At 51.0% G+C, this 17,869-nt stretch overlaps 1 protein-coding gene and 2 long non-coding RNA genes across 3 annotated transcripts in view; 2 read left to right on the plus strand and 1 right to left on the minus strand.

Moving 5' to 3' along the window:
- The window catches only part of LOC128774971 (uncharacterized), a 256,264-nt gene extending 248,515 nt beyond the window's left edge, over positions 1–7,749 (plus strand). The window contains exon 2 of the long non-coding RNA XR_008419554.1: positions 6,807–7,749. This is a non-coding gene — a long non-coding RNA (uncharacterized LOC128774971). The remainder of the gene's footprint in view (positions 1–6,806) is intronic.
- Positions 7,750–11,768: 4,019 nt separating this feature from the next.
- Positions 11,769–15,848, minus strand: LOC109273792 (uncharacterized). Its single transcript, XR_002083261.2, has 2 exons — positions 15,389–15,848; positions 11,769–14,625 (listed from the first exon to the last, which is right to left on the minus strand). It is a non-coding gene; the product is annotated as an uncharacterized LOC109273792 (long non-coding RNA).
- Positions 15,849–15,973: 125 nt separating this feature from the next.
- LOC109273791 (malignant T-cell-amplified sequence 1) lies at positions 15,974–16,830 on the plus strand. Its single transcript, XM_019460898.2, has one exon. It carries the CDS (start codon positions 16,121–16,123, stop codon positions 16,664–16,666), a length of 546 nt encoding a protein of 181 aa, XP_019316443.1. The 5' UTR covers positions 15,974–16,120; the 3' UTR covers positions 16,667–16,830.
- The last annotated feature ends 1,039 nt before the right edge of the window (positions 16,831–17,869 follow it).

The raw sequence follows: 17,869 nt of genomic DNA on the forward strand, positions 1-17,869 counted from the left end.
CGGTGCCGGCGGGAGGCAGCTCTGATTGGCTGGCGGCTCCAGGGTGCCGTTAGCTGGAGACGCCCCTCGGGCCAGGGGACACACCCACAAGTCTGGAAGCGGGAGAAGCGGGCGTGTCTGTGCGCCAGCGCCGGACTTTTCGGCTCTGTTCGCGCCGTCCCAGCTCGGCTCCGATCTTACAGCCACAGGTCCTGGGAGCACAGCGTCAGGAGGGGCGAGATGCCGGACTGGTGGGCTGGTGTTTCGAGGGTCCCAGGGTCGGCAGGGCCAGGCCATCCCCAGGACGGACGGCACAGGTCTGGAGCTGTGTCCACCGCTCCGGGCGCCTGGCACCAGGGAAACCCCTAACACCCACACTCACGGGGAGGGGGCTCCATAATAGAGAGGGAAGACCTTCCTCCTCTGCAGCCTGATGTGCCTGCGGCAGGAATCCCGAGGGTCCCACAGGCTTCTAGGAGTTGCCGGCCTCGGTTCTCCATCGACGACACACTAGGCTGAGTCCAGTAAATGTTGTCTACTCCCCGGGGCCCCTAGGGACTGAGTACCTGGGTAATGCAGAATGTGGCGGGGCACTGGACTGCGCCTGCCTCCGAGGACCAAGGACCCTCCCTCCCTGCGGGAGCCTCAGGTGGAAGTGGGCGGAGTCCCTGCCCTGGAGGGGCTGAGTTGGTTCCTGGGTGAACTGGGCACCCCGGTACAGTGGTCGGGACTGGGGGGTATGGGGCATAGGTCCCACGCATTCCCCTCTGCAGCCCCTAGTTCCTAACCCCTTTGTCGCCTGGGGCCTGGGAACCCCACTGCCTTGGGGACCCCAAAGGTGTGTTCATCTCTAGTTTCCCGCCTGGGGCTGCAGTTCTGGTTCCCACCACCAGGCGGTGATCACTGCTCTACCAAGCACCTGGCCCAGGGAAGGGACACCCCCTTGCCTCTGACCCAACGTGGAGCTTTTATTATGAGCTTCTCTGAAGCGGGAGGGAGCTCCCAGACCCTCTCACTGGCTCCTTCGGCTCCTGCCTCACGCGGAGTGAGTGCTGTAAGGACCCACATGGTCCCTGCCCTCCAGGAGCTCACGGCCCAGGGTGGGGGATGGACAAAAGCATGCAAGAGATCAAGTGCTCTGCGGAAGTGAAGCAGGGTGCTTGAGGGCCAGTCAGGAGCCCCTAAGCAGGGTCTAAAAGGCCTCCAGGTGGCAATCATGCTGTGACCAGAAAGACAAGAGTAGCTGGCCCTGTACAAGTCTGGGAACAGTGTGCTGGGGGAAGGGAAGCTCACAAGTGCAGAGACCCAGAGGCAGAAGCACATTTGGCCAGAGGGGCTGAGAAGAAGCCACTGCTGCTGGAGAGAGCTGGGGAGGGGGGAGGGAGGAGAGCAGGGCCAGACGTGGGCCTGGCAGGATATACTGTTTGTCTATGTGTGAGACACGTTACCCTGACTAGTGCTCCCAAAAGCAAACACTATCCCAGGGTCTGTGATTAGGGCCCCCGCTTAGCCCAGCTGAATGAAGCCTGTGCCTCAAGGTCTCCCAGGAGCCTGGGCTGTGGTTTCAGCTGAGGCTGGGTTGGGGCAGGGTCCCCTTCTGAGCTCATTCACAAGTTACCAGCAAGATTCTCCCTACCCCTCTCCCCTGCTCACACTCTCTCTAAAGTAAAAAAAAAAAAAAAAAAAAAAACCTTCAGTAATATTTTGTAAAAGATTTTCACCTCCGTGGTTCGGTTCATTTCTAAGTACTTTATTCTTTTTGATGCTATTATAAACGGAGTTATGTTTCAATTTCCTTTTCAGATCATTGTTTATATGGAAATACGCCTGATTTTTGAGTGTTAATTGTGTATCCTGCAACTTGGCTGAATCCTGCTTTAGTTTTGACAGTTTTCTGGTGGATTTTTCTACTTAAATGATGTCATCTATGAACACAGATCATTTTACTTCTTCCTTTCTAGTTTAGACGCCTCCTACTTTCTTTCATTGCCTCACTGCTTTGCCTAGGACTTAAGATACTAGATTGAACAGAAATAGCAAGAGTGGGCGACCTTGCCTTGTTCCTGACCTGACCGCGGAGGATGACATTAGACACGAGCTTTTCATAAGAGGCCTTTATTACGTTGATCTTTATGATGGAAGAGGTTGAACCTTGTCACGTGCTATTCCTGCCTCAGCTGGGACAAGCACGGAGCTTCCTCCCACGCTCTATCCACATACACTGCACATTTTTGCGGACGAGCTCTCCTACGTTTGGCTTCGTTTGCTGTGCTCAGACCTGTGCAGCATCCGTATGGGGGCGTCTGGGCTGAACTGACACTTTGTCGTACTCTAGTTGGCATCACTTCCCCACTGCCTCACTCACTGTAGCTGAACAGAAAGTCTGAATATCTGGTGGTGTATGTCCTCCAACTATGTCCTTCCAGGTTGTTCTGGTTCTTGGCCCTTTGTATTTCTGCATAAATTGTGAAGTTAGCTCATGGGTTTCGAAAAGAAATACCTGCTGAGGTATTTTATGGGGATTGTATTTGTATCGAATCCACAAATCAAACCGGGAGCACTGACACTTTACCACTGTCCCGGAGAAAAGACACCACAACTTACAAAGGAAGAAACGATAAACTGGGAACGAATTTTTCTAACTCATATCTCAGGCAAGAGCCTACACCCCCTATAAATAGAGATCCTAGAAACTGATAAGAAAAAGAACAGCCACAGGATATAAAAACGGGCAAAATACGTTAAAACACATTTCACAAAAAAGAAATATAAAGAGCCTCAAACACATGATATATACTCAGTCTCGGTCATGACAAAATTATTAAATCCAAAAGAAGCTGTGTACAAACAGGGACTTTTATTCATTGTTGACAAGAATGCACGGTGCCTTTGGATGGAGGCAGTCTGGCCACACGTATCAAAATTACGAATGTAAGTCCCCTTTGGTTCAACAATCCCCGTTCAGGGACTTTATCCCACGGAAACGCTTCCACACTTTGACATCTGCACATGGTCCTGCACTGCGGCCTTCTGCATACCAGCAAAAGATTGGAAACAAGCCACCTTCCTTCATCAGAGGTCCGTGAGATAAATGACGACCACCCACCAGATGCAACACAACGCAGGCAGGGCAGGCGAGGAAGAAACTGTGAGGAGTGAAGCTTCTCATCTACTGGTTTGCTGAGATCTCTCCCTGGTCCTAACTGCCCACAGGGCCAACCCCTCGCTCTTCTGTCCCTCCCACTCTGAGCTGGATTTTTGAGCACCTGGATAGATGGCTTCAATGCCAGGGTCAGCGTGGCCACTGGTGGTTAAAGCCCAGGGATCCGAGCCCCGTTTGCACACTGGCCAGAAGGGGACCCTAGATGGTCTCTCGGAAGACATCACCCAGCTCCCTTGGTGAACTCTGGGGTTACCAGAGGGAAGATGGGTCATAGGAAGCTCTTGGTCTCACAGGATCAAGACCAACTTCGTGTAGGAACCTAAGGATGGGATTTCCTCACAAGCCCATTTTGAAGATGGCCACACCGAGGACTTCTGAAGGGAATGCTCACAGGGGCGTTCAGACCAGTAAGCCCACCAGCCCTCCGGCCCCACCCAGATTCGTCTCGAGCTGCTGGACAAGGACGTATGTACAACCTGCCAATCCCGGCAGCTGCTCCCGGAAGGGCTTGGACTGCTTGTCTGTGACCCACGTGCCCTCGCTGGAGCCCCGCTCCCGCCAGCTCCGTGCAAGCAGGGACGGTGCTTTTCCTGTGCCTTCTTCCCAAGCCTCTAGAATAGTGCCTCGTACACAGTAGGCACTCACACGGGCGTTCAATCTGTGTGATCCTCCCAATTCCCGCAGGCTGCCGTTACTTTCCAGATGTGGAAACCTGAGATGCAAAGTCATCTTGGGTTAGCTGACCGACTCATTCATTCGTTCATTCATTCATTCATGCATTCATTCATGTATCCAGCACCTATGTGCCGCTCCCTTTAACATGCAGGCATCGGGAATATAAATGTGAACCCTAGACACTCTCCCTGCCCTCGAGCTCACAGCTGAACAGGGGGGACTGTATCCACCCCACAGCCAGTAAGGGGGGCTGCAAAGCTACAGCCATGTCCAGCACAAGATCTTGCCCAGCTCTGGAGTCAGAGGCAGCCCTGGCACCAGCCGTGGAGCTCCAGGATCAGAGACCCCTCCGGCTCCCACACACGGACCAGCTCGGGGGTTATAGCCAGCTGCGGCTCTGGAGCCAGACCGAGAGCCGGGGTCAGCTCTCTCACCAATTCTGCTACCGGGGCCGGGGTCAGAGTGTCACGGCGAGAGCCAGCTCCAGCACCAGCCCCGGTCCAGGGTCCCGCGCCAGTCCCCAAGCCAGAGCCAGGCATTGCCAGCGTGGCGCTGACTCCCATGCTGAGCCCACCCCGGCGTCTCCCGGGCATCCGCTCCTGAGCAACAACCGGGGCCACTTCTGGCACTAGAGCTGTCTCGGGATAACAGTGTTTGTTTCTAAGTGTTCTTTCTCTTTTTCCCGTACGTTAAAGTTTATTACATTTTATGTTTTAAAATGCACACACAGTAGAAATTTAACTTTTAATCCTTTTAAATTGTACAATTCAGTGGCATTAAGTAAATCCAATATGCTGTGCGACCATCACCACTATCTATTTCTAGAATGTTCTCATCACGCTACACAGAAACCCTGTATACGTTACCGCAGACATCGGACTCTGCCGGGCCCCCCAGGCCCGCTTCCAGCTCTGGGGGATTCCAGAAGCTCTTTTCAGGAGCCAGGGATACTTGGCTTTTTCTGTGGGTGCAGGGTGGGAAACACTGGCACCACCAAGGGTCCCGGTGCCCACACCGTTTGCCCCCCTGACCACCACTAATGCCCTTTCCATTTCTGTGCATTTCCTTCTCCCGGCCTGCAGCCACGGCTGACCCTTCCTCTGTCCCTTCCCCTGCCCATCTCCCACCAACACTGAAGGCCCTGACGATGCCAACCTGCTCTACACCATGAACCCTCCCTGCCGACTGGGCCTCTGTCCTAAAGAATCAGACTTGCACCAAGAGGGCAAAGGTCAGGCATGCAGCCAGCTCAACCCTCCCACCCCCTACAGGAAGCAGACAGGACTCAAAATTGCTGAGGGTACCTTCTCACTGGCCCCTAGCGCTGCCTCATTCCCCCAGGGGCTAGTCAAGCAGCTACGCACTTACGGACTGAGCCCCCCAGACAAACCTGCCAGCCCAGGCCACTCCCAGGGCCCAGACACCCCCCTGCCCCAACAAAGCCCGTCTGTGACCAGACACGATGCCTGCCCTTCCACAGGCTGGCCCGGCCTCCCCTGTCCACTCACAGCCCTCCATGTCTTCTGTGCTCTCGGACCCAGAAGACTAGCCGACACCTGCCAAGGAGTGTGACCACGCACGCTGCCTTCCATACACCTCCCCACCCTTGGTGAGCGCAGGTCACGGCCACGACTCGCCGCCCAGCCACGCGCTCGCCTGCTCGTGTAGAGCCCAGGATCAGGGGTGGCCCCCACTCCCAGGCCTCGGACAGGCGCAGGTGTGCCCTCTAAGTCAGCAGCTGGTGGCCCACATGTTCAGCGTGCACTGGGTCACCTCCTCCAATTCCGGACAGGAGGCCACGGTGAGCATCTTCCTGGCATTACCACTGGCCAGCAAGTGACGTTTCTGCCTCGTCCGCTGCCCCACCAGCTCTTATCCTTCCCGGTCCCCCCTTCCCGGCACCGGTGTTTCCCTCTGCACCCACAGGAAGAGCCAAGCACCCTCGGCTCTGGAACAGAGCATCAGGAATCCCCTGGAGCAGGAGGCGGGCCTGGGCTCCCACCCGCACCAGCCCCAAACCCCGAGCCGGCTCTGACCGACACCTACTGCAGAGGTGGGGCGAGCGTAGAACGCACAGCAAGGGTCACTAACGCGCCACATCCAACCCCAGCTCCAGAACGAGAAGCAGATCTGGCACCACCTCTGGGGCCAGCGCAGGAGACCCGGCTGGCAGCCGCTCCAGAAACAGAGCCTCTCCATCCCTAGTCTGCGACTGCATCCTGTGCTTTTCTAACTTGCGCCCCCTTTTGCCATCTACTCCATGGTCACCTGCATGTTCATAAAACATATGTTCGCGAACATAAAATTCATGTTAAATAGTTGACATTGAAGACATTTTAACTTGTCCAAGTCAATGCCACTCATTACATTCACTATGCGTCACACCCATCACTGTTGGTTCTAGAACATGTTTATCAGCCCAAACAGAAACACCGTCCCTACTAAGCAGTGGCTCCCCACTCCCCACCCCTGCACACCGCACCCACCCAGGAGTTTTGCACCCGTGTTATCACAAAACACGTGGCCTTTTCCGAAGGGTCGCTTTCACTTAGCACGTTCCAAACTTCGTCCACGTCGTGGCCTCTATCAGTGGCTCATTCTCTTTCGGGCGGAGTAATATTGCACCGTTTATCCACTCATCTCACCGCGACCTGGGTTTCCACCTTCCAGACTCAGTGGAGAGTACTGACTGCTACGAACACTTACATACAGGTATTTGTGTAAACACCTGCCTACAATTCTTTTGGTATAGACCTCGGAGTGGAATTGCTGGGTGCTGGCTCAAACGACAATGCTACGCTCCACTTCCCGAGGAACTGCTCCCAGACTTGTACCTGTCACAGTGCCCCCAGGAACAACTGAAAATTTTTCAGCATCTTCCCCGACAGTTGTGCTTTCCTGTTTTTAAATCATAGCCATTCTGGTGGGCGTGGCATGGCATCTCATTGTGGTTTTTTTTAAAAAATAATTTTATTTATTTTTGAGACAGAGAGAGACAGAGCATGAGCAGGGGAGGGGCAGAGAGAGAGGGAGACACAGGATCCGAAGCAGGCTCCAGGCTCTGAGCCATCAGCACAGAGCCCGACACGGGGCTCAAACTCACGGACTGTGAAATCATGACCTGAGCTGAAGTCGGACACTCAACCGACTGAGCCACCCAGGCGCCCCCCCCCCCCCGTTTTTTTTTTCATCTCATTGTGGTTTTAATTGGCATTTCCCTAACCTCTAAAGATCTGATCGTGTTTTCATATGCTTATCGGTCATTCGTGTATCATCTGTGGCAAAATGTGTATTCAAGTCCTTCACTCGTCTTCACTGGACCATGTTTTGTTGTTGAAGTGTAAGGATTCTTTGTATGTTCTGGACACATGACCCTTATCATATTTACATACGCAAATATTTTCTCCCAGTCTGGGGTTGTCTTTTCAATCTCGAGGGTCCTTTCATGCAAAAAAAAAAAAAAAGTATTTAATTTTGATGATGCCCAATTTATCTGTTTTGTTGTTGTTGCCTTTGCCTTTGCTGTCACATGTAAGATGACACAGCCAGATGGTCACAAAGACTCATCCCCATGTTTTCTTCTAATAGTGTTATTTTGATTCATTGTGGGTTAATTTTTGTACATGGTGTTGGGTAAAGCTCCAGCTACACTCTCTGACATGTGGATATTTGGTTTCACAGTACCATCTGGTGAAAAGATGGTTTTTTTTCTCTCCTTTAATGATCCTAGTACCCATCTTGAAAATCAACTGTCCGTACATGTATGGGTTTATTTCTCGGGTCTCAATTCTCTCTCATTGACCTTGTTGTCGATCTTCTCTGCTAAACTCTGCTCAACATGCTTACTGGTCTAATCATTTTTCCTCCTTTATGACTTTCTACACAGAAGCGCACGGCATTTCTGAATAAAGATGCTTTTACTTTCCTTTTCAGTGTTGGTATCTTTTCTTTCTTTGTCTTGCCTCATTGCTCTGGCCTAACTTCCATTACCATGTTGAAATAAAGTGATAAAAGCAGGTATCCTTGTCTTGTCCCCAATCTTAGAAAGAAAGCTTTCGGTCTTTCCCACTGAATATGAGGGTACAGTTGAGTTTCTCATAAGCAACTGTTATCACGCGGAGAAAGTCATCTTCTGTTTCTATTTTATTGACCGGTCTTCATACTGAAGTCTTGCACATTGTCACTCACTTTATGTCGGTTCAGATTGTGCTCCATCATTCTGTTGATATGGTATGTTATATTAACTCTCTTCAACAACCCCTGCACTTCCTGAAATAAATGACACTTGATCGCGATGTAAATTTCTTTCACTATAATGCTTAGTTCTGTTTGCGCATCCTACAGTGAGTTAAGCGTTCCTTCTGCTTATATTATTTTTTGTAGGTGTTCGAGAAAGACTGAGGTCACACCTTCTTGAATATTTGGGAGAACGCCCCAGAGAAGTCAGCTGGTTCTCTGCTTTTCTTTTTTGGGAAGGTTCTGCTAACCGATTCCACCTCTTCACTTATTCTAGCCTTATTTAGACTTTCCATTTCTTTCTCAGTCCGTCTGGGTAGTGTGTGGGCTTCTACAACGCACTTGTCCATTTCATCTAGCTTAACCAATTAGCAGGCATAGACTGTTTATAGTACTCTTAGAATCCTTTTGTAGAATGTAGAGTCATTAATAACGTCCCACTGTCTCTTCTGACTCCTGCTTTTTGAGTCTTGTCTCTTTTTATTACGCTAGCTAAATATCTGTCACTTGCATAAATCTTTACAAGAAAGAACTTGTCCTTTTTCTCAAATGCTCATCTGTTCTCCATTCCGCTTAGTTCAGCTCTAACCCTTATTATTTTCTTCCTTCTGCTAACTGTAGGGTTACTTTTCTTTTCCTAGTTCAGCAAGGTCATCTTGGAAATGGCCCCTGGCCCGGGCCGGGCACAGAGCTGGCTCCCTAGGGTCTGGGGTGTCAGGTAGGTGATCAGTTACAGACTGCAGCTGACCAGGCCACACGAGCATTTTCTGCCCCGACTGCCGGCCCACGCCACCCTCCCGTCTACTTTGACCCTGAAATTCTGCTGCAGAGAAGACACACATGGAAGAAACCGGCAGTGACCAGCTGACCTGACTGCCCACAGACGGACTACTCACAGCCCTCGTGCCTTCAGCGTCCTCGGATCCAGAGGGTTTGCCAAGGCTGCCGTGGTCAAGGAGCCGGGCCACCACCTGTCAGTGTTCCCTGTGTGCTTCCCCCGGTCTTCCTGGCGGTGTGCTGCCACACCACGCCCAGCACGTGTGACCACTGCAAAGCCAGCCCTCCGTTCACCACAAGGGCCCCAGGGAGGATCCCAGGCCCAGCGGCAGCTCCAAGCCCTGTGACCGTGACAGGTACAGCCACACATCAGAGTGTAGGTTTTGCCACCGTGTTCAGGGAGCACTTACCAGCTCCTCCAGCTCTGAAGTGGACCAAAGCAAGAGGACCTTCATCCTGCAGTCCTCTGAAGGCCAAGGACAGCGTGCCCACCCCCACCTCCCCATGCCAGTGCTCCCTAATCTGCACCCACAAAAAAGAGCCAAGGACCCCAGTTCCTGGAACCCCCCAAAGCTGCCTGCTAGTGTGGGTGACTGAAGAGTCTGGGGCTTCCCGGGTCGTGGGAGTCGGTCTCCGCACGTCCCCAACGAGTCGGCGGGAGCCACGCCCTCCCGGCTGCAGGCACGGCCCCTCACTCTTCTCCAGTCCGCAGGAGGACCGCGTGCCTCCATCCTCGTCACCCTGACAACAGCAGCGACAGTGCAGGAGCACCTTGGCCATCTGGGTGGCACAGTGCTGCCTTGGCCCCAGACTTCGTGGGGACGGACCTATCCTGAATGGCTCCTTTGACAGGGAGCCAGCTCTCGCCCCGGCAGGCGGCGGACCTGGTCCCGCAGGAGGCAGACAACTGCCCGGCCCTCACTGTGCACGTGAGGACACGGAAGCAGGTCTCCTCAGCCCTGGCTACTTCCTAGGGATCCATGCTTTGGCATGCTCGAGAACGTGCCCACTAGGCTCCCTCCAACGCCAGGATGCTGTGGCTCTGATAAGGTGGCCAGGATTGTGTCACCTGCCCGCCCGAACCTGCAGTGTCCCTGACTCTGTCGGGCATTCAGAGCCCTGGGATCTGGCCCCGTGTGTACCCCTAACACCGTGCTCCAGCCTCCCTGGAGCCCTCCTTACCCACGAGGTCCTTGCTCCCACGGAACCCCCTGCCTGCACTGCCCCTCTCCAGCACCCCCATTCACGACAGACTCATGGCCAAGGCTGGGCTCAGAGGCCACCTCCTCAAGCTCCCGGGCACGGCACACCTGTGGGATCACACGTCACAGCGCTGTGGCAGGCAAGCTTATGCCGTGACTCCTTACAGCCTCAGTTCTGCGGGGCTTGGTCCCTCGAGTGACCTTGAGCGCTGGTACCACTGCTCATCTAAAACGGGGTGAAGGCACTGAGTGCCCAGGAAGGGCTCCCTAATAACAGTGACTACCTCCAACACTGGCCCTCTGTCACTGTGGGCCCCTCCTGGCTCCCCCCATCCCCTCTTATGGCAGGGGGGATGGGCTGGACCTGTGTCCCCTGGGCCTGCTGGGAACACAAAGAAAAGAAGGTAGAGGAAGAGGGGGAAGGGGTAGACTCACCTCCCTGCCGGGACTCAGCTTTTCCTGACCCGGCCACGGAGCAAGCTGACCTTGGGGCGGACTCTGGGGGCTGGCACAGCAGGGAAGGCACTATTCCACGACGCCCGTGACCCCGGGTCTCCGGCCTGCCTGGCTGGAGCGGGGTGGCCTGGGGGTCGTGGGGTCTCACGGCAGCAGCCAGCAGGGACGCGCAGTACCCGTCGGGCCGGCAGCCGTTGGTGCTCCTGATGCGCGTGCGTGCGGCCAGGCGGGCTCTTGTGCACGCGCTGTCTGCGGGCAGGGGGCTGGGCTGCCCGGCGGGGTCCGCTCCAGTCTGCAGATGGGAAGGAGGCCCTGTGCATCCCACAGTGCACCCCACCAAACCCGCCGAGGCGCTGGGAGCCCAGGCCGCACCCACGGGGGGCTTGGGAGGGGGGACGCAGGTCTGTGTCCAGCGCTCAGGAGCCAACCGGGAAACTGAGGCCAGGAGAGGCAGGGACTGGCCCAGGGCACACTAAGTGGGCAGAGTTTAGAGAAGCAGGGGAGGGGTGGGCAGGGTGGGGTTCAGGCCACCCAGGCCATGGCTCAACCCTCTTGCGGGGTTTTGTTTGGAAACAGAAGCCCCTAAGATTGGGCACCTCCCCCATGTGGGGCCCTTTCCTCTGCGAATCCCCAGGGGAGCCTGCCTTCTGCCTATTTTGTGTGCCTGGTCCGTACAAGGCACTGCTGGAGCAGACGAGAAACAGCATTACCGGGGGGAGGGGGGGGGGTGGGGGGTGGGGGTGGGAAGGGGGCAGTGAGTTGGCTGATGTAATTAAAAACATTTTGGATGTTGTGAGATTTTTACAACACATGGTAACTTTTTAATCTTCAAACATCGTTCATAAATTGAAGCAATGTGGAAAGAGATATTTTTTATTTTTTAAAATTTATTAAGAAAATGTTTTTAATGTTTATTTATTTTTGAGAGAGAGAGAGAGAGAGAGAGAGAGAGAGACAGAGCGGGAGAAGGGGAGGGGCAGAGTGAGAGGGGGACACAGACTCCCAAGCAGGCTCCAGGCACACAGCCTTGACCTGTGAGATCATGACCTGGGTAGAAGTCAGAGGCTAACGGACTGAGCCACCCAGGCGCCCCGAAAGAGGGATTTTTACATTGAAGCATCGTTAACATACAGTGTGATACTAGTTTCAGGGGTGACATGACTCAACGGTCCTGCACATCCCTCAGTGTTCACCATGATGAAGCACAGTCATTATCTGTCACCAAACGTTCTCACAATGTTACCATGTATTTTATGACTGGAAGTTTGTATTTCTTTAAGAAGAGCCAATAACATGGGGTTAACATGTACTTTTTAACAGACAGCATTTCAGAAATAATCGCTTTACTGTTATTTACAGATAAATATAGAGAAAAAAATTCACAAATTGTAAATCAAGTAGAGGACTATTTAGAATGTGCTTCGCCCGAGCTTGGGAATGTTTGGTGACTTTGTGGAGATGGATTTATTTATTTCGGAAACAGACGTGTATGGTAAAAGTTCCCTGTTAGTTGAGAATATTCCCCCCAACACGCACGGTTCCAATCTTGGAGACCCACCTGGCGGCTTCAGTTTGGTTCTCCTGCCCTCTAGTGGCCATTCGTCAAAACGCAGACAAAGCTGTAGGGAGGTGAAAGGTTTGCAACTATTACGACAACCCCGGTGGGTGGTGAATTGTGCTCCAAATTTTGAAGATGCGAGGAACCTGAGATATTTCCTCGTTCACTCTCCTCACTTTAATTGTGCAACATCACCACTGTGTCTCCATCACCAAGTCCCTTGAGATTCCTGATACAAAACTCAATTCTGGCATCTCTTGACTATTTGACTTAGCACCTTTATCCAAAGCTACAGAAATTTCCCATAAAAATTTTTATGTATTCACTATAATCTTAGACCTTATAAGTACCACACAAAGGCTGTTTTGCAAATAAACAAAGGAAACACTTGTAAATGTACTTGCTCTGTTTCTCACTGTAAGTCATTTGTATACTGTATTTTTTTTTTTTTTTTATTCCTCGTCACTACACCACACCTTGTGAAGTATACACTGTATTTTTTCAGATTCCATGGGAATAAAATGACACTCACGGAGGCTAACAGAACTTAGTAAATAGTACATCCTGGGCCTGAGAGTCTGACTTCAGGGTCTGCGCCATAACTTTCCTCCTTTTTTAAAAATGTTTTTTAAGTTTACTCACTTATTTTGAGAGAGAGAGTGCGAGCAGGGTAGTGGCAGAGAGAGGGAGAGAGAGAATCCCAAGCAGGCTCTGCGCTTTCAGAGCTGAGCCCAATGCAGGCTCGAACTCATGAACCGTGAGATCATGACCTGAGCCAAAATCAAGCATCAGATGCTTAACTGACTGAGCCCCTCAGGTGCCCCTCTTCCTTCTTAAAAAAAAAAATCCAGTTAATTAGTTTTTAGTTGATTTTAAATTATTTACGAGAATGAACTGGTAATGTGTTTCAATGTTTTAACCTGCTCACTTGGGAAAGCAACATCTATGTGTCGTATTTTTTCCTACACCGATGTAAGTCAGTCTCAAAGACCTAGACTCCTCTACAAAGTTTAAGACCAGGCTCCGTGATTTTTGAGAAGCGTAGATTTTAGAAAGACTTAGGATAGAGGTTTTTCATTTTTAACTTTAACTTCTTTAATTTTTTTTTAAGAATTTAAGGTGAAAGCAGTGTTTAGCATCCTTTTCATAGTAGATGAACCAAAGCTAGTTGGCCAAGATCAAGTGCACCCTGGGAAAGAGTTACAGTGTACAGATTGAATGTGATTTCAGATAAGAATGATTATTAACGTGGCTTAGTCGGCTGAGCATCGGACTTTGGCTCAGGTCATGATCTCACAGCTTGTGGGTTGGAGCCCCACATCCGGCTCTGTGCTGACAGCTCAGAGCCTGGAGCCTGCTTCGGAGTCTCTGTCTCCCTCTCTCTCTGTGCCTCCCCTGCTCATGCTCTGTCTCAAAAATCAATAAAACCTTAAAAAAAAAAGAATGATTATTAACTTCAAAAAGGCTTTTCGTTGCTATGGAACTTCAGAGTAAACTTTCTTAGAGTCCCTTTTCAAAAATAACTCCATTAAAAAAAATCCCTTGGACATTCCTCAGACAGACAGTTTCAGGTCAAATAATTTCTGATTAAGCTACTAGTCATCTAAAGACAGGTCACCCAGCCACTAATGACTGTTCCTCCCTTGAATTTCTACATCTGGTTCATGCTGCTCATACAGCCACTGAACAACCCAACCCGTGAAACCCAAAGAAAAAGAATTATCCTGTCAGGTTAAGCACACAAAACCCATACATGACAGACAAGGTTAGCTGCTCATAGACTAACAGAGCCGTGTCTAGAAACGTGTGACTCTTCTCGGGATCAAAGTCAGTGGAGTGAAATCTCAGGGAGGCATATCAGAGACCTGGCCATAAATGGGAAAGCTCAAGTCTGGCCAGTTATACTTTATCCTGGGTGAAGAGAGTATTACAATAGTCATGTAACTGTTTTCATGTGAATTTAATAGTTATCTACATGAAATACTTAAAACCCAATTATTCCAAGTTCGAATTCAAGCAATTCTCACCCGATCCCTACGAGATGGGTATTCTTGTTAACCACACTTTTGTAATGAGTAAACTGAGGCACATACACATTCAGTCACTTTCAGGATTTCAACCTAGTAAGTGATGGAGCAGGATTCATTCCTGGCTTCTAAGGCCAGGACATGCCAACACCCTGCTATCCTGCCTCACGTGACGGTCTTAGTTGTGATGGCTGATCTTATGTGTCAACCTGACTGGTCCACAGGGTGCCCGTATATTTGGCCAAACATTGTTCTGAGCGTTTCTATAAGGGCGTTTCTCCAGAAGATTAACATTTTAGTTCACGAAGCAGATTACCCTCCCTGATGAGGACAAGCCTCATCCAAAGCCGGAACAGAACAAAAGGCTGACTCTCCCTTGAGTAAGAAGGGGTTCCTCTTGCCTGATTGCCTCCGAGCTGGGCCATCGGTCTTCTCCTGCCTTTGGACTTGGACTCAGACTGAATTACAACAATGGCTCTCCCGGGTGTCCAGGTTGCTGCTCATTGAGGATGTCAGGACTTCTCAGCCTCCATAAGTGTGTGAGCCAATTCCCTACAATAGATATATATGTCCTGTTTATATATTATTATTTATTATGTAGTAATATATATTATATATTAGTTATACCTAGATGTGTATACATATTTCCACATATTTATATATATAAATATATAATTTATATGATTTACCTATCTATATTGTTTCTCTGGAGAACCCAGACTAATAGATTTTTGTTCTGAGAATGGGGAGATATATATATGTGTGTGTGTGTGTGTGTGTGTATATATATACATATATATATTATTTATACATTAAATTATATAAATATTAAATATGTAAGTATTAAGCTAATATTTATATATTAAATATATACATATTTGTTTATAACCCTGATGTGCTGTAAGCTTCCCAAGAATGGGGAAATACGTGCTATTTTCCCACTGTATACCCAGCACCTGTTATAATTCCTACTGCAGGATAGGCTTCCCAAATTAAGCATGTGTTCACTGGAGAGAAGTGCTAGGTCAAAGAATACAGACATAAAATACACAATTCCTGCCTTCAGGGGCCTCTCACTTCTTAGGATGACAAAATGCACATGGATAAAATCTAATTAACTGGCTGGCTTCCATATTAATCCTAAATGGGCATAGACCAGATAATGGTTTCAAAATATACGAATCCCAAGTTGATAGAACTGAAAAGGGAAACACATCCGCACTCGTAGCTGGAGATCTCAATACGCCGCTCGGCAATTTACAGAGTAAGTGGGCAGAAAATCGGTAAGGCTCAAGACGTGAACAACCCTACCCACCTGCGGGACGCAGCACTGCACCCAAACAAAGCAGGATGCACATGGTTTACAGGAGCACGTGTGACATCGGCCAGGAGACACCATATTCTGACTAAAAATGAGCGTGGACATCTCGGAATGGATTGAAATCCTACAGGATGCGTATTCCTCCCGGCCGGAAGCTTCTCCTCTCAGGTTCAGGTGCAGAGGACTCAGGGAGGAGGCTGCATTCAGGGCTTTGCAAGGACAGTGTCAGAGGGCGGTGGGGAGAAGGGAGGGTGTGAGCGAGGGGTACCGGGAGTAACGACGGGGACTCGGCTCGTCGCGGTGACTCCGCGGGGCCGGACGGCCGGGCCACTCCGGCCTGCTTTCCCGGGCCGTGGCCGGGGTCACTGGAGGGACGACGATTGCGCTTACCGACAGTAAAAGTAAAAACTACCGGCCCCCCGCGCTCCTCTCTTCCGGCCACGGGAACGCCCGCTGCCCCTCCTCTGCCGCCAGCCCCGCCCCTTTACGCACCCGCCCGGCAGACGAATCTGCGGCCGCAGAACCGCCGGCACGGGCGCGCCGCCTCCCGAGGGGCGGAAGTCGATCGCACGCAGAGCCGTAAAGCGCGCTCCCTTCCGGTTAACGACAGCCGCCGCTACCTTCCCAGCCGGCCTTCCTCCGGTGAGCGCCTGTGCGGGACCCTCGGAATTGCGGTGTTTTCCCAGCTCGGGGCTGTTCGTGTCGCCGCCCCCTGCGCCTAGGATCATGTTCAAGAAATTTGACGAGAAAGAAAATGTGTCGAACTGCATCCAGTTGAAAACCTCCGTTATTAAGGGCATTAAGAACCAGTTGATAGAGCAATTTCCAGGTATTGAACCATGGCTTAATCAGATCTTGCCTAAGAAAGATCCGGTCAAAATAGTGCGATGCCACGAACACATAGAGATCCTTACGGTAAACGGAGAGTTACTGTTCTTTAGACAAAGAGAAGGCCCTTTTTATCCGACCCTGAGGCTACTGCACAAATACCCTTTCATCCTGCCGCACCAGCAGGTCGATAAAGGAGCCATCAAGTTTGTACTCAGTGGAGCCAATATCATGTGTCCAGGCTTAACCTCTCCGGGAGCTAAGCTCTACCCGGCCGCGGTAGATACGGTTGTGGCAATCATGGCCGAGGGGAAGCAGCATGCGCTGTGTGTCGGGGTCATGAAGATGTCCGCAGAGGATATTGAGAAAGTCAACAAAGGCATCGGCATCGAGAACATCCATTACCTAAACGACGGGCTGTGGCACATGAAGACCTACAAATGAGCTGATCGGAAGGAGCGCGCTCGGACTGGCTACGGACGTTGTGCTGTGTCTGTGTCTGCGTGTGACGGCACGAAGATGGTGCCTCTGTGGTTCTGCCTAAGTTCAACAGATGGTTATGCTACGGGAAACAGAAACTAAACGGAAGTAAAGATTTGGAACGAGTACATCTGCCTGTGTGCGTGTCTTTGTGAGTGAGTGTGTAGGAGTGGGTGTCTGTGTGTGTCTGCAGAGGGGCGGTTGGTTTCGATTTGCTGCCTTACCTGCCCAAGCGGGTGTGGGTCCAAACACAGGTGGAATATCTGTGGTAGAAAAATAGATTTCAAAGTGAAGAGACCCAAAGTGGTGAGGGAAGAGCTTGGAGAAAGAAAAGGACTGGAGAGGGGCCTCCGCAACTGTCAGCAGTAGCATTTAAAGGATAAGCAGAGGGGCGCCTGGGTGGCGGAGCGGGTTAAGCGACTTCGGCTCAGGTTATGATCTGCAGTTGGTGGGTTCAAGTCCTGCATCCGGCTCTGTGCTGACAGCTCAGAGCCTGGAGCCCGCTTCGGATTCTGAGTCTCCCTCTCTGCTCCTCCTCTGCTCAAGCCCGCGTGCTCTCTCTCTCAAAAATAAATAATAATAATAATAAAGGATAAACAGACACTCCAGTAAATAAGTGTACGGCAGGTGTTAGTGAGCGTCTGCCCAACAAGCATCACTCCCTCCCTCCTTGTGGCAGAACTTTGTCCATCCCGTTTCCACATGAAAATCCTGATTAGTCCAGGCTCATCACAGCGGTCTATTTCCCAATGAGACTGGGTCATTTATGGGTGGGCATGGGACCAAAGGCCAAATAGGATCTAACTATTTAGAAATCCTTAGGAAAATGGGGATCTTTTCTCCCACGGTTTTGATTCATTATATAGGTGGTGGATGTGACCTGTGTTAGGAGGGGCTGCTTAAAGATTTCTGGAAAAGGTTTTCAGGCTCTCAAAGAAAGATGCATGGGGAGAAACAGTCTCCCTGCTTTGGGTGGATGTAGGCATGTGTGGTTTTGTTCTTGTCACGCACATGCATGCGCGCACACACACACACAGCCTTGATAAGCATGAAGTCTGATCACGCAAAAACTGAACAGGAAGCAGCGGTGCCTTTGATGATTTATGAGCTGATGATGAACCATGGAGACTCCATATTTTGGGGCCCCCTATTAAGGGATGTGGCAGT

The sequence above is a fragment of the Panthera pardus genome, unplaced genomic scaffold (genome assembly GCF_024362965.1).
Source record: "Panthera pardus isolate Hobbes unplaced genomic scaffold, ASM2436296v1 HiC_scaffold_6, whole genome shotgun sequence".
Classification (NCBI taxonomy): Eukaryota; Metazoa; Chordata; class Mammalia; order Carnivora; family Felidae; genus Panthera; species Panthera pardus.